Source organism: Arvicola amphibius, chromosome 4 (assembly GCF_903992535.2).
Source record: "Arvicola amphibius chromosome 4, mArvAmp1.2, whole genome shotgun sequence".
Classification (NCBI taxonomy): domain Eukaryota; kingdom Metazoa; phylum Chordata; class Mammalia; order Rodentia; family Cricetidae; genus Arvicola; species Arvicola amphibius.
This window is the reverse complement of record NC_052050.1, coordinates 92,981,724-93,009,638: the sequence shown is the minus strand read 5'-3', so window position 1 is coordinate 93,009,638 and position 27,915 is coordinate 92,981,724. Positions and strand designations below refer to the sequence as shown.

The window sequence follows — 27,915 nt, the reverse complement described above, 5'->3', positions numbered from 1 at the left end:
ACTGTGAAGGTGGTGGACTCACCTTTCAAGAGTCTCCCTGCTGTTTTACTATTTTTTTTCACATAAGACTTTTACAGGAATAGATTCCTACTAATAAAAATATTTAACTTCATATTTCTACTTTATGAATTGTTTAAATATAAGTATCTGCTTAAAAGTAAGAAACCTCAAAGTATTTCTAAGAAAAAAATCACAAGTTCAAGTAGACATTAAGAATTTTTATAATGCTTAACGTGAATACATGGAAAAATAAGGTACAAGGAATTGTCCAGAGGTGTTGGGAGGTAGGCGAGGGCTGTCGAGGAGAATGTACACAACATGCTACTGTTTCTGGGGGACCAGGAGGTAGTCTCACCTACTCTATCCCAGGGTGGAGGAAGTGTGAGGTGTCTGTTTTAATAGTGCTGAAGCAGATATACCAGTCAGTGGAGACAGCCCAGGATAACAGCCTGCTTAGGGATAAGCTCTGGGGGTTGGGGGCTTTGAGAACAGGAAAGCATAGTTTTCACCCCCAAAAGGCTCCCTGAGGCCTAGAAAATTGAGCATTATCAGTTGCTATGACCCTTTCCCACAAAGCCTGGGTGTATGGGCAGCCAACTCCCAAACAAAGGCAATGACTATTCCAAGAACTATTAAGAAAGAAGAAAATGTACCCAGGCCTCCAAAGTGGCAGAAATCCTGGGGCACTGCCAGATGAAGAGGTCCAGAGGCTGACTTGCAGTGGAGTACTGGCTGTCAATAGAGCGACAGCCTATGCTTGGTGTGCACCTGGCTGGCAGAGAAGATGCTGTTTACGCAGAGGCTCTAGTGTCTGGCTTTTATTGGTTGCTTGTTTTCTCAAACCCAGCATTAAAAAAGTTGCCTGAGGTGGTAGTTTAGTCAGAGGTGGAGACAGGGATGGAACAGGTCACTTGGGGTAGGATGCAAATAGCATGACAGGTCCTTCACATGTAGTACCAGGCCAGGAGTCCAGCAGCCAGGGCCACACTGGCAGCTAGAATGAACTGGAGGCTAGGCTTCCTCAGCACAGCCATGGCTGTCCGGAAAGGGCAGCTGCTCCCTTCCAGGGTACCTGTAGGTGCACAACAGGAGATAGGGCATCAATGGAGAGCAATGACATAACCTGCTCCAGAAATGTTAGCTTAGGACCCACAACCTACCTTTGTCTGGCTGAGCAGCATAAAAGGGGCATTTACGTATATCTCCCTTCCCATCATGCATGGGGAGTCCATCCTCCTGAGTTTCTCTTGCCAGCATGGAGCCAGCCTGGTCCAGTTCACTGAATATCTGAGGAGCAGAAATTAACTGAGCCATCCCTAAAGTAGGCAGACTTAGAATTTGCACCACCCACAGAGGAACTAACTACAGCCCAGATACATCTGATCAGGACTAGGTGAACATCAAGGCAGAAAAGTGAACACTTCCCTGCACCTCTTAGTGGGAGTTCAGGTGACTGCTGTTCTGACATTGGGTTCTGGATTAGAAATGGCTTCAGCATGATCAGCTTGTAAAACCTACTCCCCAATGACTCTGGCTCCATACTAAACAGTATTTTTCTGCCTTTGCTACAAAATGAAGAAATTGCCAATTCATGAATCCTAGCATCCTGTAGTGATAGTTAGGTTTATTTTCCGACCTTTTAAATGCTGGACCTTTGCCCTTCCATAACTATCCACAGGCCTTAAACCAGGCCTCCATCTGGGAGCTAACTGGTCCCCTCACCTTTCTCTAGGGCATGCAGGAGTTCATTTATCATGCTACCAATGGCCTCTTGAAAGCTCTGGCTTTGACTCTACTGCTAAAAGATCAAGCTCATGCATCCATGTACATAACTCCATGAAGTAGGCTCCACGGTCAGTGCCCAGTACCTGCATATTATATTCAAAGGCTTTGTTGGCCTCCTCCACGATCCTCTCTTTGGTCTTTAAATTCAGGTCCAGGGCATTCATTCTGGCTCGGTAGAACTGCTTGAATTGCTGGGCATTGTCCACATGCTCAAACAGGTAGAACTGGGTCCCTTCCCCAGTGCTGGGGAGTTTCAGTGCCCGCTGGGCCACCTTCTTGAGCACCTGGCCTCCTGAAAGGTCCCCCATGTAACGAGTATAAGCATGTGCCACCAGCAGCTCTGGCTCGTTCTGCCCTACATAGTGGATCCGCTCCACATACTTCTGGGCAGCCTCAGAGCACTTCACCTGCTCCTCCCAGTTTTCACCAAAGAAATACTCCATGTCCTTAATCAGTGCTTCCTTCCGGTGTAGCTCCGTGGGGAAATACAAGGGGGCGAAGGCTGGGTGGTCTTTGTTTCGGTCCATTTCCTCCTCAAGGGCTGAGTATGTGAAATAAAGTGCAGTAGTGGCCAGCTGTGAGGGTGATGAAGATCGTGGGAGAAGATTATAAGCCAAACCAGCAGCTTTAGAACTATGTTTTGTTTTGGGTTTTGGTTTTTCAAAGAGGTTTTGTGTGTGTGTAGCCCTGGCTGTCCTAGAACTCAGCGTAGACCAAGCTAGCCCCAAACTTCACAGAGACCCACCTGCCTCTGCCTCCCCAATGCTGAGACGAAAGGTGTGTGCTGCCACAACTATCCAGCTTTTTAATTTTTTTTGGAACCCACCATGATTCAAGACTAGGTCAAGACAAAAGCCACTTTGTCCTGTCCCGAACACACAGCTGTGACTTTTTATACAGTGAACTACTTAACACACCTAGGAAGCTTCTGTAACTTCATACATATATATATATATATATATATATATATATATATATATATATATATATATATATATATATATATATATGGCTGGGCATGGAGGCACATACCTTTCACCCCCAGTATTTAGGAAGCTAAGGCTAGAGGACCCAGGGATAGAGTTCATGGACTATGCAGCCAGACAGTCTCCAAGAAAAAGACCCAGCAGCTTCTCCCTTTGAGTGATTGCAGTACAATTTCCTCAGCCAACTTAGCCCCCCCCACCTCCCACCCATTAATAAAGTTTAGAATCCAACCCCATCTGACTGAGGGCACAAACCTTAAATAGCTCCTTCCTAATGTTTCCTTTCAAGAAGTCTTTGACAAACTGGGTATTTTCTGCCCGGTCATGTGCTTCCTTGGTCCCTTCCTTCAGGAGCTCAGAGAGGTCTGCCAGTCTGTGGAATGAGTTTTGTGTGTAAGACAGTAGCCCTTTCCAGTTCTCCAGAAAGGACTAAAGAGCCAAAGACAGTCTAGACCCCAGATACAGACTGAAGCTGGAGCTGCTCAGACTAGTCCAGCATGAACAGGTGAATCTTATATGTGAGCACAGGGCAAGCAGCTGTGACAATCTGCCATAAAATTCAGGGAGCATAAAGATTACTACTGTCTCCCCAAGACTGTCTGGATCCATGTATACATGTTAGTAAGCACCCAAATGAATGATTTGGCTTCTGTGGCCACCTAGTGGCTGAAGAAACAGAACTTAATCCAGCCCAGAGAGTTGCCTTCTTCCCAATGAGGAACCAGTTCCTAGGGTGTTTCGTAGATGGGCCCAGGTGTGGGAAGATGAGACAGTTAAGAGATGAGGACCAAGGTCTTGGTTTTGTATTCTTCTTCTTCTCTTATTCTCACCCCCCCCCCTTCTCTTTTCTTCTCCTTTTTTGTTTTTCAAGGCAGGGTTTGTTTGTGTAGCCCTGGCTGTCCTGGAACTCAATCTGTAGATTTCAAACTCAATAGAACTTCCTGCCTCTGCCTCCCTGTTTTGTATTTCTTAACAGAATCACACAGGATAGTTACACCAATAAATGGACAAGGAAGAAAAGTCTGATCCTAGGACAATGGAACCTGGGGAGCACTCCGGTATATCATACAGTCCATCTGCTAGAATGAGAAGATGCTGCTTCTCAGTTCAGGGCCAGCCTGGTCTACAAAGCAAGTTCCAGGACAGCCAGGACTGTTACACAACGAAACCCCGTCTCAAAAAACAAACAAACAAACAAAAAAAAAAAAAACAAAAAAAAAAAACAAAAACAGTCTAGCCTCTGCAGTTTAATTTGTTTTTGTTTTTAGATTAATTTATATCACTCACATCCTGAGAATTGGTTTATTAACAATTATTTTAAGATATAATAACTTAGCCAACAACGGGACTTTAATGAGAGGCTAGGAAAAATGCAGAGCAAAGCCCAGTAATTTAAATTCTGGAGAGATTTACAAGTAAAGGCCTGCCCTAGAACAGAGTTCAGATTCCACATTGGTAGAGAGATAACACTGTAAAGGGAATCAACTTTGCCTCATCATTCCTCATGTGAGTTCAAGTGAAAACCCACTTAGGTTTGGGAGTTTGTCTGTTCTTTTTTTGATTGTTTTTTGAGACAAGGTTCCTCTGTGTAGCTCTGTCTGTCTTGGAACTCACTCTGTAGATCAGGCTAGCCAAAATCTGCCTGCTTCTTGCTGGGATCAAAGGCACCGCCATGCCTGGCACCACTTGGTTTTTTTTTTTTTTTTTTTTTTTTTTTTTTTTTTTTTTTTTTTTTTTTTTGGTTTTTCGAGACAGGGTTTCTCTGTAGCTTTGGAGCCTGTCCTGGAACTAGCTCTTGTAGACCAGGCTGGTCTCGAACTCACAGAGATCCGCCTGCCTCTGCCTCCCGAGTGCTGGGATTAAAGGCGTGCGCCACCACCGCCCGGCTACCACTTGGTTTTTAAAAAGAGAATAATGACTACCATGAAACCCTGACTCAGCACTCCCAGCATCTGGCCTGTCTCCATTGGTAACAAAACAGAAAACCAGAGAATGGAACAGCCCAGACTGGACAGGGGCCTGCAATGCCAATCAAACATCCCAGGGTCTACACAACTCAGGACTGATGAGCATTCCCAAGTGCCACTGACAGATTGAACCAGACATGATGGCAGGTGAGAGGACAGGTGTTGGACCCTCTCAATGAGAAGCAGTCAGCTGCTGTCACTCACTTGGTATGGTTTTCCTTCTCTGGGGCCACAGAGTTCTTTTTCTCTGACTCGTCTACCCCCTCTGAGGTCTCCACTTCTGAAGACATTGTTGCTGAGTAGCTGGTGAAGCCCTCCTCACTCTGGTCCTGTAAAGACACAAGAAATTGGTGACTGAATGATGTCTTTTGGCTTTAAGCCAACATAACCGAGGAGACACCCCTGTACCTCAAGACTGTTTTTCACAACAAAGCTCTGTCATTACTAGGACCATTTCAGAATGTGGGCAGATATGAAGTTGGACAATAAATTAGGTATAATTATAACATTGCTGAATTTGTTGTTAGGCAATACACAAATTCAGAAGTAAACGGCACGCTGTCTACACCTACTCTCAGCACCTGAGAAGAAGGTAAGTAGGTGGCATCCCCGTGAAGAAAGCACATGAGGCAAATGCTGACGCTCTGGGTAAAACGTATACAAAAGCTCTTTTTAATTTTTTTTTTCAGACAGGGTTTCTCTGTGTAACTGACTGTCCTGGAACTTGCTTTGTAGACAGGCTGGCCTCAAACTCAGAGGGCTGCCTGCCTCTGCCTCCCAAGTGCTGGACTAACAGTGTGCACCACTACTGGGCTACAAGAGTTCTCTGTACTAGTTTTATCATCTTCTCCCCTGCATGTTTGAAATTATACACAAATAAAAAGCTACTAAACACACAAAAGAAAGATACATTAAAAAAAAAAAAGCTGCCGGGATCTCACCTTATTAAACAATGCAAGACTTTCCATTCTACCTGTGGGCTGCCAAGTAAAAAAAGTATGAACAGAGTGTTGTTAGAGTTTAATTAAGCCAGGCTGTGCCCAACAGCTCCCCTGTAGAACTGAACAGCTCAGCAAGCCTGAGACGCCTTCAAGTGAGTCACCTAGCAAACTATCCCAAGCCTATTCTGTACTCTGCTGGGCTACATGAAACAAAAAGCAAGCTGATCAACTCCCACTGCCTATTCAAGGCTGACCTTTCATCAGCAAGGGAAATACAATCCCATAATACGGCAATTTTATCCTCCATCTCAGGAGACGTCTACTCTAGCAGTACATAAAGGGCAACTTTTTAGACGAACAGTGTGACACATCATCAATAAAGTCAACTCCTAAAGACAGGAATTCCAACTCTGGAGCCGTATCTGGCCAAGCTGGGCCAAGGAAAAGGAAAACTTAATTTTCTGCCTCAATTAGTACTTCTTTACTGAGCATTTTTTACAACTGAGACAACTAGGTGTAAGAACGGCCCTTGAGGGAGGACTGTAGCTCAGGATCAGATGCAGCACCACAGCCCTGCTTAAGATGTATTTTTTTAAAACAATAAGATAATATTAATAACCTGTTCTTTATCACTTCAACAGTTTTCTAAACTCCAAGTATAATTTACTTATTTCCCTTTGAAGAATACTGAGTCCTCAAGGGTATCTGAAAGCTCCCTTTCCAGGAAGGCTCAGTCACCACATTCAACCAACATAGGCTCCTGCCGGGGAGACAAATGTGTCCATTCTTGTTGCCGATTTACCACTCGTTGGCCACACAGGTAATACTAAGAGGTTACCTTGCCCTACTGGAAAAAATGATCTCAGTCTTTGAAAAGTTACATTTCCAAATCCTCTGTTGACCTGTATACTCTAGGTCATACTCCTTAAAAATAGAAAACTGGGCCAGGCAGTGGCACATACCTTTAATCGCAGCACTCGGGAGGCAAAGGCAGGCGGATCTCAGTGAGTTCCAGGCCAGTTTGGTTTCTAAAGAGAGTTCCAGGACAGCAGGACTGTTAACACAGAGAAACCTTGTCTCGAAAAAACAAACACACAAACAAACAAAACCCAGGAATCTATACCCTAATAATAGTTATACTATAAAGTAAGAAAATAAATCACACAGCCTAACAGCCAAGGCTTGAGCTACTCAAAGGACAGTAAACAATGAATGCTAGCACCACCCTGACAAGCTGACAAACTGTGATCATGTACAGAATAGTCTACATTTTTTAAAAAAAATGACAGGAGGTGGTGACACACGCCTTTAATCCCAGTACTCAGGAGGCAGAGGCAGGAGGAACTCTGTGAGTTCGAGGCCAAACTGGTCTACAAAGCAAGTTCCAGGACAGCCAGAACTGTGACCCAGAGAAACCTTGTCTCAAAAAACCAAAACCAAAAAAATCCAAACCACGACTACGATTATGTATAAGCAGCACAGCACTGTACAGGGCTGGGAATGTTGCTCAGAGGTAGAGTGCTTGCCCAGCAAGGATTATATCACCGTATAAGTACATTAACAACGACAGGGAAGGAATCTGGAAAATTCTTCATTCATGGTTTTTGTTGGCCAACTTAGCAAACTGGCTGTTTCTTTTATGTAAAGTAGCATTATCCTATTAGAAAGAAAAAAGAGAAAAGGGAAAGAGAGAAATGCAGGAAAGGAAAGAGTAAAAAGGAAACACAAATAGAAATTGGTTGGTATAAGAAAACTAGCAAAGTTCTGCCCTGAACTAGTCAACAGGAAGTCAGTCCTTGGCTCTTCTGCTACAAGTTGCAGCAGAAAGGTCATTCTGTGCCCCGCCCCACCCAGCTTTAAAAAAAAAAAAAAAACCCGACTGCTACTACATAATTCCTGTACTGCCAGCTGTTTTCCCAATCAGCTACTGGTTTTCATTCTAATACCTGTTTTGAGTGAAGCAGCAAGTTCCTACCACAGAGATTTCCAGCAAGAGGTACCCACATAGCAGATCTAAAACATCTACCTCAAAGCTGTTGTTCCTGGTAAAGCACTGTGAAGGTGTTAGGGCTTTCTGAAATAACAGATGTTATTCAAAGAAACTCTCCTTCGTGGAGACTAACTCCAGCAAATTTCACAGGCCAGGTAATTCAGAGCACTGCTGCCAGGCAGAAATGTAACCTAATGACCATATCACGGTCATTTCCTATCCGATGATCTAAAGAATAATGGACATCTGGCATTCACTCTGCACTGAAGGAAAGGAACAGGTGACAGAAGAGCAATGGCGGGGTGACCTGCTCCCTGGCACTAGAACAATGCTGTGAGCCTGACTCACTGGGTAGTGACATTCAGCAACCATCAGCTTACGCCCACAACATGAGTCACTGTTATTATCCCATATGCATAGGGAGATTAAGTGGCTGCTCCTAGCATTCTTTACCAAGACTTGATCATAAAAAAAAATTTAAAAAATTAAAAAAAAAAAACAAAAAAACCAAAGCCGGGCGGTGGTGGCGCACGCCTTTAATCCCAGCACTCGGGAGGCAGAGGCAGGTGGATCTCTGAGTTCGAGGCCAGCCTGGTCTACAAGAGCTAGTTCCAGGACAGGCTCCAAAGCTACAGAGAAACCCTGTCTCGAGAAAAAAAAAAAAAAAAGACTTGATCATGATTTCCTCTTTGAACAGATTTCTGCTGGGCATTAGGCTTCTCACCATCACTGTGAGTCCCCTGCCTTCTTCCTAGAAGGCTGTCTATGGTTCAAGATTTCACTCCTGTATATAACTGATACCATACTACCCTATATGTGACTGCCCCCAATTAAACCAGCAGCTTTCTACAGGGCTGATCAAGATTTCCCTCAGATTCACTATCAGGGTCCAATCCATCACAGCACAGCATGCCATGGAGCCTCCAATCTGAGCTGTTACTGTTACAATGTGCACACAGAATGCACTGGACACGCAAGCTAAACGAAAGCTGTATGCTGAGTGTGTAACTGGGTGCCGTGACACTAAATGAACCATTATGAGATCGCATTTTAACTTCAGATCTAGTTCTTTTTCTCTTTATTTTCAAGTTTTAATTGACAAATAATTATGTATACTTACTGTGTACAATGTGATTTTTTTTTTGAGACAGGCATATATTGTGGAAAGATCACACGAGCAACCTTAGGAAATGAAACAGTTATTAGGCATCCCTGGGTGAGCTTATCAGACCATGCCAGGACAAATAGGAAGGATCAACATAATAAACCCAGTTCCCGAAGGCAAACTGAAGAGTGACTTGGTCTCTTCAGCACCACTAAACTCTAGCATTCATGCATGCCTGTTATCACAACACTTGAGGAGTGGAGACAGGGGGACTGTTATAAATGCCAAGGCCCTATCTCAAAACAACACAAAACTGCTAGGGGAGGTGGGAAGAGTAAAATTTAGCATTATAAGAATTAACTGCACATAAACTGGTAAGATGGCTCAGAGTAAAATGCTTGAGCATGAGCCTGAAAACCTAGAACTCACAGTGGTGGGCGACCCAATTCTCACAAGGTGCCCTCTCAGCCCAGAACAAGCCCACATTCACCCACGCAACTCCTCCCCAAGTAATAAGAAGAATTTTTAAGAGAATTAAAATACCAAAGGCCAGTTTTACATTCCATCTAGCAAATGGATGGACAGAGAAGATGTGACCTGTTTTTCTAGGTCAGCCACCACCTGGTATTGGAGGAGGGACATGGACATGCTGAGTGGATTTGCTAGTATGTTGAAGCTACTTCTGAACACCTACCTACTGCTAATTATTACTAGAAACCCAGCTTATCTTCAAGCGTGGAAGGGGTAGCTTGACCCCAAACACAGGGCTTGATCTTTAGGTTTCAGAGATAAGGTCTCCATACTAATTAGCTCTTGGCAGTATGTGAGTCATAATTTCCGGAAGTTGAGTTTCCTCATCTACTAAACAGGCCAACAAAATTTGGTTTACTTTCTCAAATATGCTGTGAAAACTAAAATGAGATACCATGCATGAGAATGTTGTATGAAATGTAATGCTGCCTCATATGCTGACCTCTTAAAGAATGAACAACTGGGAGAGCCCAGGGCTTCAATCCCCAACTGGGTGTAGTAAAGTGAGCATAACACAAGCAAGCACTTGGGAGGCAGAGGCAGAAAGAAGGTCAGGAGTCATCCCTGGATACAAATGAGTTCAAGGCCAGCCTGAGATACAACTCAAAACTAAGAAAGAGCAGTCGGTGATTGTAGAACAATCAGGAAGGAAATATGAGAAATTCAGTCAATTCAGATGATTCTGGACGCATCATACCAGAAAACTCAGCCCTTCTGCAGCAGTGTAAGGAAATGGCAATATCTGTTCTTTTCAAGGTAAGACATGTGACCAAGGCTGGAAAGAATGCTCACACTCCTCAGTGCTGGCTCAGCTCAATGTTAGCTGTGCTGGATGTTGGGGACAACAGAGAGCTAGATCAGCTCTAACCTAAGGAGATACTTGATAACAGGGGCCTTTCAACAAACACTAAGGAAACATTTTCTAGGTAAAATGTTTCTAGAATAAATGGCCCCAGGTCTCTGAACTTTGTAACTGCGGTTCCTCTGGAAATCTGGTATGTATCATGTTTTCTTCATTTTGATTTGTGGACATTCAATCCCACAGTTCACTGAATAGATGACTATTAACCTCTTGATAAAGAGCAAGGCCAGATGGGAAATCCTGGAAAGGACTCGGTGACAAAAACTGTAGCCTGATTTATGAAACACATGCTTGCAGATCTGGGTAAACAGCAAGAAAGCTAACTGCATGGGGAAGATTTGTTCTGTGGCAGCACACATTTCCTAGTATTCTTTTTTTTTTTTTTTTTTTTTTTTTTGGTTTTTCGAGACAGGGTTTCCCTGTAGTTTCTAGAGCCTGTCCTGGAACTAGTTCTTGTAGACCAGGCCGGCCTCAAACTCAGAGATCCGCCTGCCTCTGCCTCCCGAGTGCTGGGATTAAAGGTGCATTTCCTAGTATTCTTAAGTCCTATCTTCTACCCCAGCACCGAAAACAAAATCAGGGTGTAGTGGTGTATCTCTGCAGTCTTAACACTGGGGGAAGGCAGGACGTGAGGCAGTTCAAAGCAAACCTAAGCTACACAGTGAGACCTGGTCTCAAAAATAGTAACCAAAACTTAAAAAGTACCATCCTTTTGCTTTAGAATCTTCAATAAGTGACATCTCAAGATGTCTTAGGTTCCTTCCACAAGCATTTTTTTTTTAATTGAGGAAGATGGGTGTCCTCAACTCTATCATAACCAAATACCAGCATTCAAAGCAGACACCAGCAAAGGAGCCTGGAACTGATGGTTGCGATAATCAGAAGTCTTGGTAAACAGCTTTCCTGTTTGTCTAACATGTGTGAGACATTAAGTTCACTTCTCACAGCCCCACAGCAGGAAGGGGGAGGGAGGGAGCCTTCCTACAATAAATGAAATCACAGTAGACTCCCTCCTGCTCCCTGTCTACCATCTAACATTGTCTGGAATGAACAAACTCCCAGGACAAGAAGGCAGCAATTCCAGTACCATAAGAAGAATGACAGGCACAGATATGGAGCCCTGACTAAATTCTAAAATTACTTGAGCAGGATATTTTTTTTAAGCCGTGGAGGGTGGGGTTGTCTGCAAGTGTATCATTGCGCCATGTGTGCTGGTGCCCCAGGAGGCCAGAAGAGGCTGTCAGACCCCTTGGGATTGGAGTTAGTTGTGAGCTGCTGCTATGTGGATGCTGGGAAAAGAACCCAGGTCCTCTGAGAGAGCAGCCAGCACACTTAACTCCTGAGCCATCTCTCTAGCTCCCATGAGTAGAAATATTTTTTAAAGGACAAAACATATGTACCAATTTCCCTAAAGAAGCCAGGCGATGGTGGCGCACGCCTTTAATCCCAGCACTCGGGAGGCAGAGGCAGGCGGATCTCTGAGTTCGAGGCCGGCCTGGTCTACAAGAGCTAGTTCCAGGACAGGCTCTAGAAACTACAGGGAAACCCTGTCTTGAAAAAAAACAAAAACAAAAACAAAAAAAAAAAAAAAAAAAAAAAACCCCAAAAAAAAAAAAAAAAAAACACCAAACAAACAAAAAACAATTTCACTAAAGAAATGCTGGGGGCGGAAAGTCAACTCTAGAAAGGCATTAAGAAAAAGCTCTGTGCCAGGCGGTGGTAGTGCACACCTTTAATCCCAGCACTGGGGAGGCAGAGGCAGTCGGATCTTTTTTAGTTCAACACCAGCCTGGTCTACAAAATAGGCTCCAAAGCTAGAGAAACCCTGTCTCAAAAAAGAAAAAAAAAAAGAAAAAGCTCTGAGTAAGATGCTGAGCAGGTTGACACAAACCTTTAATCCCAGCACTCGGAAGGCAGGGGCAGGCTGATCTCCAGAGTGAGTTCCAGGCCAGCCTGGTCTACTGAGTGAGTTCCAGGCTAGCCAGGGCTACCAGAGAAACCCCATCTCAAAAAAAAAAAAAAAAAAAAAAAAAAAAAAAAAAAAAACCCCAAAAAGAAAGGCAGAGAAAAGAAACAGATCTGACAATTTTGAGCAAGCTTAAAACCACGTACCCTGTGGATAGCTGGTGTGGAATTCCCCTCTATCACTTTTATACCAGCTTCAGCTTCTCTAAAAATAAGAACTGTAAATCATAGGATCAAAATATACTGTTATACATGTACAAAATTTTCAAGAAACAAAAGATATTTTAAAAAAACAGAATCACATTTGGGGTTGGAGGGAGGGAGTCAGTAATCAAGATGGGTCTGAATTGTCATTCTGCAAACCCAGCTCCCAGGTACTTTCCTCTTTGGTAACACCAAAAAGCCTTAGAAACTACCCCTGCAGGGCAAAAAGTAGAGGACAGTGCAGCAGGTCACAATTTGACAGACCTGGACACTCCATTCAGTCTAAGTCACTTTTGAGCAGTGATCCACTAATTACAAAATTAAAGCAGGGGCTGGAGAGATGGGTCACCAACCAATTAAGAGCACTGGGTGCTCTTCCAGAGGACCTGGATTCAATGCCCAGCACCCACATGGCAGCTCACAACTATCTGTAATTCCAGTTCCAGGAGACTGGCACTCTCACACAGTTAGAAATGCAGGCAAACTACCAACGCACATAAAAACATAAACATATTTTTTTTTAAAAAAAAGAAGAATCAAATGACCAAAAAATTAAACAAATAATTTCAGAGGCCTGATGTTGCCTCCTTAGTCTAATTTAGAGAGACAGAGAGAGAAAGAGACAGAGAGAGAGAGAGAGAGAGAGAGAGAGAGAGGGGGGGGGGGGGGGGGGTGACAGAGAAATTAGGCTGGGTCTATAGTTCAGTTGGTATAGTGTTTGTTCAGCACGGACAATGCCCTGGGTTAAATGGCCAGCACTGCATAAACTGAGCGTGTTGGTGGGGCCCCATAATCTGAGCATTCCAGAGGTGGAGGCAGGAAGATAAAAATTCAAGGCCATCCTTGGCTACAAAATGATTGTGAGGCCAGCACTGGCTACGAGGCCAGCACTGGCTACAAGGCCAGCATTGCCTACGTGAGCTACTGTCTTACCAAAACAAACAACAAAACCCAAGGGGGTGCTAAAATGAAGAGAATTAACCTGCCTAAGGTCACAGGAAGTTAACAGTCAAGTTGGAACTAAACCTGAGTCATTCAGAATGTAAGAGATTCTTCCTGATCCCAAACTAGTTTTCACTGGTTCATGCATGTGAGAGTTAGTATGGTATTATCATGGACTACAGGTTACACTGAAACTAAAGGTAGAGGCTGCTGAATCACACTGCATTTATTCACACCATGGAGGTATTAAACCACAACTTGTTTCAGGATGAAAACATGACCCCATGATTTCTGAGACATAAATGCTTTAAGCTTCCATTTAAAGAGCTGGGAGCTGAGGAGACAGTTCAGTGTTAACGATAAAATCACCGAAAACCTCCATTCAGATTCATATGACTAACATAAAATAATGGAACTCTGTAACCTCAATTCTGAGTGAGGAGAAAGGCAGATCCTTGGAGCTTACTGACCAGTCAGTCTAGCCAAATCGATGAGCAACAAGTTAGTCAGAAACCTGGCTTCAAAGACTAAGGAGGGGCCAGATGGTGGTGTGCACACCTTTAATCCCAGCACTCGGGAGGCTGAGGCAGAGGCAGGCAGATCTGTGAGTCTGAAACAAGCCTGATCTACAGAGTGTGTTCCAGGACAGCCAGGCCTACACACATAAGCCCTGACCATATCTTGCAGGGGCGGGGGGCGGGGGAAACGACCAAAGGGGGGCAGAGGACAACACAACTAAGGGAGAAGGCATAGCAAATACTCAGTGTCGGCCTCTGGCCTCCACATGCATACCAACACACACAGACTGAGAGCTGCTGCCTCCTACCCCTCAAACACTTGCCTTGGCTCATTTAGTTATGCAATCCAAGATGACTGTTCTTTGGTAAGGCCTGCTTTTATAAGACATCAACCTAAGGTGGTTCCAGAGGGGGAGGTGGCACACCCCAACACTTGGTGCCTGGAGAGCCAGACCTATCTGGCCTTAATGAACAATCAAGTAAGAGGCTCTGGTGGCATTCCTACATTAGAGGTCACAATAGGGTCTCCACATCTCTATAGCATTAGTTACCATAGCAATTGAGAGAAACAGAAGATCTAGTTTTAAGAATCTGTATGCTGGCCTGGTAGTATTGGTACAAGCCTTTAATCTCAGCACTGGAGGCTGAGGGAGGCGGGTCTCTGTGGGTTCAAGGCCAGCCTGGTCTAAGGAGCAAGTTCCAGGGCAGCCCAGCCATGGCTATACAGAGAAATCCCGTCTCAAAAAACAAACAAGAATCTGTGTGTCAATTGTGTACTGATTATTTTAAAATCTAAGCAGTCCTAACTACTTCTAAAAATGGATGCTAATGGGGCTAGAGAGATGCCTGGAGAGTGATTAAGAACATTTGCTCCCCCTTCCAGAGGACAGGGGTTCAATTCCCAATACCCACAGGGTGGGTCACAACCACCTATAACTCCAGTTCCAGGGGACCCAATGCTTGCTTCTGACCCCTTCAGGCATCAGGAATGTAAGTGGTGCATATACATACACACAAAACACACATTAAAATTAAAAACTGAATAAATCTGTTAAATAAAAAAATGAAAGAAAACATATGCCACTTGGAAAGTGTAAGCTAAGAGGAATGAGGGAGAATAACAGAGTATAATAAGATCAATAAGAGTATAATAAAACAAGGCCTAGGGGGCTGGAGAGATGGCTCAGCGGTTAAGAGCATTGCTTGCTATTCCAGAGGTCCTGAGTTCAATTCCCAGCAACCACATGGTGGCTCACAACCATCTGTAATGAGGTCTGGTGCCCTCTTCTGGCCTGCAGGTATATATTGTATACATAATAAATAAATAAATAAATAAATATTTTTAAAAAAAAAGACAAGGCCTTCACCAGCTGCTGCCCTCTCTACTTCACCTTATGTCTGTCCTTGCTTTCTCAGGGCCTAGACTTTCAAACAATGACATCCTAAAACAAGATGAAGTAACTCCAATGCCTGCTTTATGTCTTATACAGCTTTGTGTCTGTGGTAGAAGAGAATAAAACAAAGCTGATGGATTGAGAAGAAAAGGATAGAATTTCTCAGCACCGCCTACATTTGAACTGTCAGAGGAACTGCACTTCCATCTTACGTTTTTACTTCCTATCTTAATAAGCAAGGCACCAGGAGTCACTAGGAGTGGGGTCCTCAACTATGTTCTCTCATCAAAAAGGGCTGATTTACATACGGACAACTATGTCGCATAAATAGAGACATACACCAGAGCATAAACCCATGAAGCTTTTTCTTTTTAAGATTTATTTATTGGGCCGGGCGGTGGTGGCACACACCTTTAATCCCAGCACTCGGGAGGCAGAGGCAGGCGGACCTCTGTGAGTTCGAGACCAGCCTGGTCTACAAGAGCTAGTTCCAGGACAGGCTCCAAAGCCACAGAGAAACCCTGTCTCGAAAAACCAAAAAAAAAAAAAAAAAAAAAAAGATTGATTGATTGATTGATTGATTGATTTATGTGTACAATATTCTGTCTATGTGTCTGCCCACATGCCAGAAGAGGGCAGAACATCTCATTACAGATGGTTGTTAGCCACCATGTGGTTGCTGGGAATTGAACTCAGTACCTCTGGAAGAGCAGCCAGTGCTCTTAACCACTGAGCCATCTCTCCAACCCTCATGAAGCTTTTTCTATGCTGAAAAGCCTCCCAGGGGCTGGAGAGATGGCTCAGCTACTAAGAGCATATGTTGCTCTTGGTAAAGAGCAGAATTCAGATCCAAACACCCATGTTGGGCAACTCACAACTGCCAGTAACTCTAGCTCCTGGAGATCTGATACCCTCTGCTGGCCTCTGCAGGCACTCTACAAACATACTCTGACACACATACACAAATTAAAAATAAGAAAGTATTTTTTAAAAGATTCTCAGATACAGGCCAATATATAGGGATGAACTTCAATCAAACTTTTATTTTTGCTGAGAATTGAATACAGAACCTCATCCATACAAGGCAAGTACTCTACCAAATGATCTATATTTCATTGTTAGCAAAAAATTACCTGGATCGAGCTCCCAGTGTGCAATCGAAGAGAGGGAGGAGCGCTAATATGAATAAAGGGGTCAAGACCATGATGGGGGAACCCACAAAATCAGCTGACCTGAGCTAGTGGGAGCTTACTGACTCCAGAGAGACAACTGGGGAACTTGCATAGGACCGAACTAGACCCTCAGAATACAGGTGACAATGGTGTGTGCGGCTGGGGCAGTTGTGGAATCACTGGCAGTGGGACCAGGATTAACCCTAATGCGTGAAATGACTTTGTGGAGCCCATTCTCTATGGAGAGATACCTTGCTCAACTTAGGTGTATGTGTGTGGGGGGGAACAATATGAACACAGGACGACCTTGGTCCTGCCTCAACGAGTTCATGGGACAGACTTAATTGACTTCCCAGAGGAGGCCTTACCCTCTCTGAGCACCGGATGGGGGAAGCAGGAGGAGAGGAGGGAGGGAAAACTGGGACTAGCAAGTATAAAAAATAAAGGGAAAAAAAGGAGAAAATTACTTGTACCATACCTCATATTCATATTTACTTAACAGAAAAACTTTCAACTAGAATTTCTAGGAAAGTTTTCTAGATACTTCAACTCCTCAATGATTCCCTCCAGGATTGAGGGAAAGAGGAAACAGGCTGCTGTCTTGAATTACTTGATCTACACCAGAGTTGAGTTATTTTTCTGACTAGTAGATTCCCAGAACATAAGTCTGTCCAACCCAACAGTCATTTGCTGTTTGCACAAATGCAGTATATGACTACTAATTTAGATATGCATTTCAGTATTTCATACATTATCCTATGATCTAAAGATGGAACCCCTGCCCCTGAAAGTTCCTAGAAAATGAGTCCACCAAGCCTAATAGCAGGTATATGCCAGACATCCTCCCTGCACAGCAACGGTGCTGTCACAACACACGAGAGGCTGAGATGGTGTACTGAGTGGTGATCTCTAGAGCCTCGCCACTAGTATGCATTCTATAAAAGCTAACTAAAACCAGCCAGCCCACTGAGAAGTCTACTGGCTACACAGAGGACAAGAGGCAGCACATAGGTGTGGCAGTGGTTAAAGCACAGGCTTTCAATGCTCACAACCAGGAGCAAATGTTGGTTCTGCCACACACCAGCTGGATTACTCAGGAACAGCAATTCCATTTCTCTGAGTTTCTTCTCTTTGTAGTAACAATTCTGCAAGGTAGTTATAAAAAATTAAATGAGAGGCTGGAGAGATGGCTCAGTGGTTAAGAGCATTGCCTGCTCTTCCAAAGGTCCTGAGTTCAATTCCCGGCAACCACAACCTCTGTAATGAGGTCTGGTGCCCTCTTCTGGCCTGTAGACCTACAGACAGATTATTGTATACATAATAAATAAAAATTAAAAAAAATTAAATAAGTTCTAAAACTGTCAAGCTGTAAGACATGATTATACACACCTGTAATTCTAAAATTCACAGTGCTGAAACAGAAAGGAGTTTGATGCCAGCCTGACTGTCTCAAAACAAGCTAGATGTAGTGGTGCACAGTTATAATCCTAGCAGTCATGAGGCTAAGGCAAGAGAACTGTCACAAATTGGAGGCCAGCCTGGTCTACATAGTGTTCTAGGCCAGAAAGGGCTACATAGTAAAACCCTATCTCAAAAACAACAAACAAAAAGTGGGGAAAGCCGGGTGGTGGTGCAGCCTTTAATCCCAGCACTCAGGAGGCAGAGGCAGACGGATCTCTGTTGAGTTCGAGGCCAGCCCAGTCTACAGAGCAAGTTCCAGAGAGACCCTGTTTCGAAAACACAAACAAACAAAAAACAGAGATGTTGAGGTAATGGAAGTAGGTATGATGAAAAGTACACGCTGTCACATATAAAAGTGACATGACGGTGGTTCAGGTATGTAATCCTAGCTAATCAGGAGGCAAAGGCAGAAAGATGGCAGGTTAAGTTCAAGGGCGGCCTAGAAATGTACTAAGATCCTGTCTTAACATTTAAAAAGGACTAGAGATGCACCTCAGCAGTGAAGTGCTTCCCTAGTTAGTGTAAGGCTAAATATGATCTTGAATAAGTGCTTGTACCCTGCAGCAACATATACCTGTTTACACATTTTCTAGATTACAACTCTTTTTTTCCTGTCTTCTGAGAAACCACTGTGCACATTTAAAGATACCAAGAGCCTGGCTTTGCTAAGGTAGATACACTTTAGGCTTATGCATTCCACATACTCTATCATCCTTAAATCTTTTTCAGTCCCAGTCCCAAGTTATACTCTGAACAATTTCTTCTGTGTGTGTTTTCTATGCAGTTTTATTAATGACATCAATTTCACAGGACAAAGAAGGTCAAAGTGATACATGCTTAAGCTATTTGTTAACATCATTTCCATGTGAGTAGATCCTGCTTAGTATCACAGGAACTGGAGCTGTCCATGTCTATGAGAGCTCTGGATCCTGCACTGGCATGTGTAGTTTTAGTCTGGGATGTGTTTGTCAAAAAACAGGGATAGCCAGGTGGCCTTTAATCCTAGCACTCAGGAAGCAGAAACAGGAGGATTTCTGTGAGTTCAAGGCCAGTCTGTTCTACAAAGGGAGTTCCAGGACAGGCTCCAAAGCTGCAGAGAAACCGTCTCAAAAAAACCAAAAAACCAAAATAACAAAAAACAGCAAAGGGGGGGGGGGGAGACAAGATGGTTTGTATCTCATTGGAGGGACAAGAATATCAGATGAGCCAATACCCCTGAAGTCTACAAATGAGGTTCCAATTAAGAAAGACACATGAGGGGCTGGTGAGATAGCTCAGAGGTTAAGAGCACTGACTGCTCCTCCAGAGGACCCGGGTTCAATTCCCAGCACCCACAAGGCAGCTCACAGCTGTCTGTAACTCCAGTGTGCATGAAATAAAGTTAAATAAAGTTTAAAAAAGAAAGACACATGAGAGGAATGAGTAAGTTTGTGCGAGCCAAGGGTTGGTTGGGCCCAAGTCTACCCTTGTTCCTGGGGCTCATCTTGAGGACAGTTTCTGGTCAGCTAAGCATCCTGTTTGTTCCTGAGCTCCCTCTGCCCCGCCTGGTGATTAGCTGTAGGCATTGTTGACTCCATCATTGGTATGGTAATTTCCCACCTGTCTGGGTGGAAATCCTTGCGCAGCAGCGAGGTATATAAGGATTTCCCCAAAATTAAATAAACGGCATTCAGCTGATCTCCTTTCGAATGACCCAGGTCTCTTTGTGTGTTCTTTCAATCTCCAGGCCCTTGCCCGACTCGCGTACAGTACAGTGGGGCGTGAACTGTACCGAGGGGGTAACACAGAATCGGGTGTTACAGAGACACTGTTGTGTGCTGGAATATCTGCCTAACAGAACTTTTGCTGAAGGTGACTCACCTCTTGTATGATTGACTCCCTGTCTGGTCAACATACTTTCAACAATTTAAACAAAGACAGGAGACTGCAAGTCTGGTCACTTGGACAGATGGAAGATTTACACAGCAAAGATACTACTAGAATTATATCTTAATAATTATAATAATATCTTATAATTATTTAAGCACACCAGTGTTTGAAAGAAAGATAGAGGAGGGGATAAAAAGTATGCTAGTTTTTGGAATTGTTACAAGGTTTACCTTGTCTACTTGGCAGAATTATACTTTTCCTGGTAAGAGCCCGGGAGACTTAATGGGAGAGCAGGACCTGACAGCTGTGGCCTGTGCTGCCCCTGAGCTGCCCCTGAACATGTTCTTTGACGTGAGCATGACTGGTTTTAAGTTGGTAACCCTAAGCTTCAATTATGGCACACAATTTCCTAATAGTCTCTAACAAGCCTGCCCAGTACACTACTTACCTTCCAGGAGGCAATGCTCCTTTAGCTAAATTATCTGTGTAATTAATATTTCCTAAGCAAGTTTATTAGTAAGTCCTTCATAACATCAGTCTTACTACTTCAAGTTTTCCTGTATATGTTATGATGCATACACATAATAAAGAGTTTGTTGAAGAAATTATCTCCAGAATTAGAGATATTCTCAAAATCAAGGCACGTTCAAACATCTGATAGAGGACAATAAATAAATAGCAAGATGAATCTCAGAGAGAGAAGTTAAAGAGATGGTGGTTCAACAGCTAAGAGTGCTTGCTGCTCTTCCAGAGAACTCAAGAAAAGGTTCTTGGACTCATGTAAGGCCTCTGTGGGCATCTGCACAGACATCACATACATGTACACAGACTCACATACATGTACACAGACTCATATACATACAAATAAAATCTAATTACAGAAATAAAGAAAATAGCTAGTTAGGGAGTAAATCTGTTAGTTCATGAATAAAATTTTTTTAAAAAAATGGGGGGGGGGGTCTCTGTGTGTAGCCTTGGCTGTCTAGGAACTCTCACTCTATAGCCTAGGCTTAGATTTGATTTTTATGTAATGTATACTGAATGTTTTGCTTGCATGTATTTATATGCCATGTGCATGTCTGGTGACCTCTGAGGTCAGAAGAGGGCATCAGATCTGGAACTAGAGTTATAAATGGTTGTGAACCATCACATGGGTACTGGAATTGAACCCAAGTCCTCTGCAAGAGCATTTCTTGTTCTTAACCATTGAGCCAACTCTCCAGTCACCAGGAGCAAATATTAACAATCATGGTAACAAATGCTTCTCATTCTCCATCAGACACTCCCTCCTTAGATCAGTTCTAAAAAACAAGTCCTTCTTTTTTGATCAGCCGCCAAGATGGCTGAAACGGAGATGAAAAAGCAGACCTTCCTCAAGTTCACCTACCATGGTGTGGACCTGGACCAGCTGCTATGAGAAGATGATACATTGTACAGTGCCCAGCAGAGGCAGCACCTGACACCTGAACCATGGCCTGCAGCAGAGGCAGCACTCACTACTCAATCGCCTGAGAAAGACCAAGAAGGAGGTGCCTCCCGTGGAGAAGCCCAAGGTGTTAAAGACACACCCGAGGAACCGGATCATCCCACCTGAAATGGCAGGAAGCATGCTGGGCTGTATAACAGCGAGACCTTCAACCAGGTGGAAGTCCAACCAGAGATGACTAGCCACTGCCTGGGGGAGTCTCCATCACACAGAAGCCCGCTAAGCATGGCCAGCCTGGTAGTGGTGCCACCCACTCCTCCGGCTTTATCCCCATCAAGAAACTGTGCCAATATGGACCCTGGGGGATGGAGTAGGGGAACAGACAGACCCAAATTCTTTTTTTTATTTTATTTTTTAAGATGTAATAAGCCTTTAATTCCAGCACTTGGGAGGCAGAGGCAGGCAGATCTCTGTGAGTTCAAGGCCAGCCTGGTCTACGGAATGAGTTCCAGGACAGCCAGGGCTATGCAGAGAAATCTTGTCTCAAGAAACAAAAAACAAAACACAAACAAACAAAAAGGCATTAGAGCAAGGAAAATAATAACATTTTGAACATTTGAGAATTTTACTGAAGATAATAAATATTTAAATATGCAACAGAAGAATGGAGGGGTTTTTGGGTAATTTGCTTAGTAATGGGATACTTACTATTTTTAGGCAAAGAAAAGACTGACTCAACCCTGACCTTCCAATGGAAAAAGTACAGAAAGCTGGGAATGTAGCTCAGGGGTGAGTGCTTGCCTAATATACATAAAGCCCTGGATTCAACCCCTACAATCACTATTCCTTCAGTTCACCTGTATGTTTAGATTATGGGTCTCCATGATTAGTAGAAAAATATGATCATAATAGCTACTTAAGAGACAAGCCAGCCAACTAAATTAACTAAAAATCATATGGTAGATAAAAAGTATTAATAAGACAAGCATTGGGCTGGAGAGATGGCTCAGTGGTAAAGAGCATTGCCTGCTCTTCCAAAGGTCATGAGTTCAGTTCCCAGCAACCACATGGTGGGTCACAACCATCTGTAATGAGGTCTGGTGCCCTCTTCTGGCCTGCAGACATACACACACACAGAGACAAAATATTGTATACATAATAAATAAATAAATATTTAAAAAAAAATAAGTCAAGCATTGGGCACACGCCTGTAACCCCACAGGCAAATGCTCAGGAGTGTCAACATGAATTCACAGTGAGCCTGGACCTACATAGTGAGTACTTATCTGCCTTAAAAAGCAAAAACAGAAAGAAGTGGTTTGGGAATCTCAGGTAAATGTGGGGATGAATATAAGCTACCGTACAACCAGTGTCTTAAAACTAAAACAATCCCAGGAAGAAAAGAAGAAGCTGGGAGTATTCGGGCAAGTTAGGGACAAGGCAACAGTCTCATTGTGCTGTTCTTCCCTAAAGCCCCTTTTTTTTAAAAAGATTTATTATGTATACAACATTCTGCCTCGATGTATGCCCGCACACCAGAGGAGGGCGCCAGATCTCAGTAAGATGGCTGTGAGCCACCATGTGGTTGCTGGGAATTGAACTCAGGACCTCTGGAAGAGCAAGCAGCCAGTGCTCTTAACCTCTGAGCCATCTCTCCAGCCCCCCCTAAAGCCCTTTTAAAATTACTGAGAACTATGGTAATAATTAGGCTCATGGTACTCCTGGGAAGGAAACAAATCTCTTCCTGTGACAAAAAATTAATTTTCCCCCTGGGCAGAAAGAAGGTAACATCTGCTTGGCTGGCCTCTTGCACACAAACAGACAACACAATTGATCCCACCCAACAACCACTCTTTCGTTCCTCCCCTGTTGTTACTGCTCTTGTAGCCCATTATCCACCTCTATACACCTTCCAGTTCATTCCCTTCTCTGTTCAGCCTGTGCTTTATTCCAGGGGACTAATCAATAATCACATCCCAAAACCACTGATTCCCAGTCCCAATCTCAGATTTACTGAAACAGATTTTAGTAGCCTCCATCTTAGATCAATAAGCTGTATTTAAAGGTTCCAGTCTGTAAGACTCATCAAGGAGTCCCAGGATTAGTTCCCAGCACCCACATGGTGGCTTATAGCCATCCATAATTCTAGATCAAAGGGACCTGAAGGCGCTAGGCACATATGTGGTGCACATATTTGCATTCAGGCAAAACACAAAAAGTAAAAATAATCTTTTTTTTTTTTCAAAAATAAAAAAGCAGCACATGTTTTAGCTGGGTATTGTGGCACACACCTGAATCCCAGCACCCAGAGGGCTAAAGCAGGAGCATCTCCAGCTCAGGTCCAGACTGGACTAGAGACCCTTGTTTCCAAACAAAACAAAATGGGCCAGTGAGAGAGCAGCGGATAAAGGTACTTGCCACCAAGTATGACAACCTGAGTTTGATCCCTGGGAACCACCAATTCCCACAGGTGTCCTTTGACCTCCACAACTCTCCTTCTCCTCCCTCCCTCTCAGTTTTTAAGCTGAGACAAACAAAACAACCAATTAAAAAAACTCTTTCAGGAGCTGGAGAGACGGATGGCTCAGCGGGTAAGAGCACTGGCTGCATTTCCAGAGGTCCTGAGTTCAATCCCCAGCACCCACATGGTGGCTCACAGCCATCTATAGTGGGATCTGATGTCCTCTTCTGGCATAAAGGCATGCGTGTAGATAGTGTACTCACATACATAAAATAAATAAATCTTCTTAAAAAATCTCTTTCTTGGGCAGCAAGATGTCTCATCTCGTATAAGTGCAAGTTTAACTCCTGAGCTTGACCACCAGAGCTCACAGTGGAAGGAGATCAACTTCCACAAGCCAAAAGTATGCAAGCCTCCACGCACACACATAATTTTTAATAAAAAAGAAAATCTCTTGCACGCCTTTAATCCCAGCACTCAGGTGGCGGAGGCAAGAGGATCACTGTGAGTTCGAGGCCAGCCTGGTCTACAAAGTGAGTTCCAGGACAGAATCCAAAGCTACAGAGAAACCCTGTCTCGAAAATTTAACAGAGAGAGAGAGAGAGAGAGAGAGAGAGAGAGAGAGAGAGAGAGAGAGAGAGAGAGAGAGAGAGAGAGAGAGAGAGAGAGAGAGAGAGAGAGAGATCTATATATTGTTAAACATTGATAATATGGGGGTTGGAGAAATGGCTTAGTGGTTAAGAATGCTGGCTGCTCTTCCAGAAGACATGGGTTCAATTCCCAGTAACACATGACAGCTCACAATTGTCTGTAACTCCAGCTCCAGGGGATCTGACACCCTCATACAGACATACATGTAGGCAAAAATCAACACACATAAAACAAAAATGAGAAATTATTCAGATTACAACAAAAACTTTAAAACCTTTATCCTGTTTTTGCCATTTTTTCCCATTTTCTTTTCTTTTTCTTGAGCTCCCAAGTAGCTCAGGCTGGCCTCAAACCCACTAGGTAGCCAAGGAGGACCTTGAACTCCTTCAAATACTGGGTTACAGCACCACATCTTGGTGCTTGTTCCCACTGGTTGCTCCCCAACCCTCCAAAACAGGAATACATTTAAGTAACTTTTTACTTAACTATGGACAATAAGATACAGAGAAAAACATTTGGGGGTTTTATTTCTCTAAGAAGTGACAAGCTGAATTACGAATTTTACTCTGAATTATACAACTCCAGTTGCTAAAAGATTTACTTCTGGAAGGGTGATAGTCCAGTTTTTGGTGCAATCCCTAAGCAAAGCCCAGTTGTCCTGTAAAGAGTCAGCTGTTGCCAGGCAGTGGTGGCACGCGCCTTTAATCCCAGCACCCAGGAGGCAGAGGCAGATGGATCTCTGAGTTCGAAGTTGGCCTGGTATACAAGAGTGAGTTCCAGGACAGGCACCAAAGCAACACAGAAAAACCCTGTCTCGAAAAACAAAACGAGCCGGGCGGTGGTGGCGCACGCCTTTAATCCCAGCACTCGAGAGGCAGAGGCAGGCGGATCTCTGAGTTCGAGGCCAGCCTGGTCTACAAGAGCTAGTTCCAGGACAGGTTCTAGAAACTACAGGGAAACCCTGTCTCGAAAAACCAAAAAAAAAAAACAAAACAAAACAAAAAAAAAAAAAAAAAAAAAAAAAACGAATCAGCTGTTTTTAAAAATCAAGATAGGCCATGAGCGTGCAAGTTTCAACAGATTTGTGTTAAAGGAAATTAACATTTGACCTTCTGTAGCTCACCGGCCTTGCCGCCCCTAGAATACTAATAGTTCTGACTCAGCAGCTCAATGGACTGCCCTAAGCAAAGAAAAAAGCAGAACTTAAAGCCTTGGTCTGGAGGAATCACAGGATTTCCTGTACTTGTCCTCAGCACTATCAGGTCGCTCACAAGCAGGCTACTTTCCAAGCTCACTGATTCTCTAATCAGGTTTGGCTGCCGCACTGTATTAGCCAATGTTTAACAATTTTATCACATGAAATGATAACTGTGCTATTGAACTGAGCGCGCCTAGCAAACAAGACTACATCTCATGACATTTCTGAGGGAAGCAATTCTGAATAAACACTTTTCACTCCTCAAAGAAACTAAGAGCATTAATAAATGCTGTAATCAAAACACAGCTCCCAGCATGATGGCGCATGCCTTTAATCCCAGCACTGGGGAGGCAGAGGCAGGTGGATCTCTGTGAGTTGAAGTCTGTATATACAGCCAGTTCGAGGACAGTCAGAGCTAGATAATTTTAAGAGAGACCCTGTCCCAAAGGGGGGAAAAAGATGGTTTTAGGCTAGGGCACTCAGGAGACTGAGGCAGAAGGATCTCAAATTCAGCCGGCACAGTCATAGCAAGAATCCCTTTCTTAAAATACAAAACACTGTATTTTGTTCAGTGGTAAAATGTGTTCGTCCTGTTCAACCTCCACACCAAAAATATCTAATTATTGCCGGGCGGTGGTGGCGCACGCCTTTAATCCCAGCACTCGGGAGGCAGAGGCAGGCGGATCTCTGTGAGTTCGAGGCCAGCCTGGTCTACAAGAGCTAGGTCCAGGACAGGCTCTAAAAAAGCTGCAGAGAAACCCTGTCTCGCAAAACCAAAAAAAAAAAAAAAAAAAAAAAAAAAAAAAAAAAAAAAAAAAAAAAAAAAAATATCTAATTATTATACATTATATATGATAACATTTATAATAATTATTATAAACAGCACCACAGCAAAAACAGAAAAGCCCAAAACCAGTAACAGGCTTATTTCCTTCTACATGACTGGCCTGCTTAAGGCCAGTATAACCACTTAAACAACACAGCCATTTCTAATCTCCAGTCCAGTTCTGAAAGAGCACGGGACATCCAGGCAGGGCACTGCATTTAAGCTCATCTGTGCCATCACCTTGCCTGTGGGAGATCGCTCGATTTACGAGTCTCTAAAATGGTTGGGGAAACAGAAGGCTTGGAAAAGGGCTCAAGAGCAAGCGGTCTCCAGAGCAAGCGGTCTCCCTCAACCGGCAGCATTATATGGTCTCTCGGTCACACTCCTTGTTGTTGAGTTAGTGGCGCCAGCGACACAACACAGTAAGGATGAACAGCCACAGGCCACAGCAACCGGTCCTTCAGAATCAATTTAAATGGCAGGGCACAGACAGCCCTTGTGCAAACACTGTGTAAGGCGGTCTTGGCAGTTCTTACAGGGCAATTAAGTCACCTAGAGCCCTGTGCTTTGGAGGTGACAGGGGACCTCCCCGTCCAGACCAACTGGCTGTAGAGCCCTCCCAGTCTTGCACTCTGTATCAGAGGTCACACACCTCTATTAGTCCCTAGAGGTTCTAAGGGCTCTTCCCAGAGAGGGGAGTCACTGCAGGGCGGACTAGAAAGGCCGTCACGCCCCGGGCTCCTCCGGGACCTCAGGGGGGCTCAAGAGCTGGGCTGCACTAACTTCGACCCCGGAGTCACCTCGTCAAGAGCATTCGGGACGCTGGGAGTGGCTGTGCCCTACGGGGACAGCAGAAGACACTTGGGTCGGAATTCAGAGGTCTTCTAGAGCGCGGCGTCTGCGATTTCGGGCTCACCTGACGCTCGAGGCCCGCTCGGTGCCCCCTCCCCGACCTCCGTCTCCCGCTCCCCGGCCACAGTCCGCTTCCGGCCGTCCCCCGCCCGGATGTCCCCTCGGGCTGGCGGCTGAGTGGCGGCGGACTAGCCGAGCAGAGCTCTGGAGGAAGACTTCCTCCCAGCGAGGACCCGGGCGGGCAAGGCCAGAGACAGCGTGAGCCACTCACCCTCAGCCACTCCGCTCGCAGGTCCGTCGGTCTCCGTGTCAGTGACTCCACCAGCGTCGCGGTAGCGGAGCAGGGCGAGCGCGAGGACGGCGCGACGTGCGCACGCAGCGAGGGGCGGAGGCTTACAGGCCACGCCCCCAGGTGCCCAGCAGCTAGCGGGTGGCGAGTGGCAGCGCTGACACTGCCTTGCACGCCCATCCGGGAGCGGTAGTATTCCGGAGAGGGAGGGTGTCAACAAAAGCCAACTGTTGTTGGTTGAGAGTGGTGACTCAAGCCTGGAATCCCAGCTTTCGGTGGAGGGAAGGGGAGGCTGAGGCAGGAGGATTGCTCTAAATTTAAGGGCAACCTGAGCTACAGTGTGAGAGTTTGTTAAAACAAAACAAACAAAAACCAAGACTGAGGGATTGGGGATGTAACTTGTTGGGAAAGGATTATTGCATTCTAACGCAACAAAACAAAAAAAACAACCAGAGAGAGAGAGAGAGAGAGAGAGAGAGAGAGAGAGAGAGAGAGAGAGAGAGAAAACGAACTTTTTACA

The 27,915-nt window shown here is 44.4% G+C and overlaps 1 protein-coding gene and 1 pseudogene across 2 annotated transcripts; one reads left to right on the top strand and one right to left on the bottom strand.

Moving 5' to 3' along the window:
- Positions 1-203: 203 nt before the first annotated feature.
- On the bottom strand, positions 204-27,477 carry Hmox2 (heme oxygenase 2). 2 transcript variants are annotated; one of them, XM_038325026.1, is made up of 7 exons: positions 27,378-27,468; positions 5,680-5,718; positions 4,943-5,067; positions 3,027-3,144; positions 1,869-2,360; positions 1,161-1,287; positions 204-1,072 (listed from the first exon to the last, which is right to left on the bottom strand). In XM_038325026.1, exons 2-7 carry the CDS (start codon positions 5,704-5,706, stop codon positions 945-947), a joined length of 1,017 nt encoding a protein of 338 aa, XP_038180954.1. In that variant the 5' UTR covers positions 5,707-5,718; positions 27,378-27,468; the 3' UTR covers positions 204-944. The 2 variants fall into 2 exon arrangements, with proteins under 2 accessions (XP_038180954.1, XP_038180955.1); XM_038325027.2 differs by lacking the exon at positions 5,680-5,718 and having other exon boundaries at positions 27,378-27,477.
- LOC119811552 lies at positions 21,032-21,492 on the top strand (annotated as a pseudogene).
- Positions 27,478-27,915: the final 438 nt, after the last annotated feature.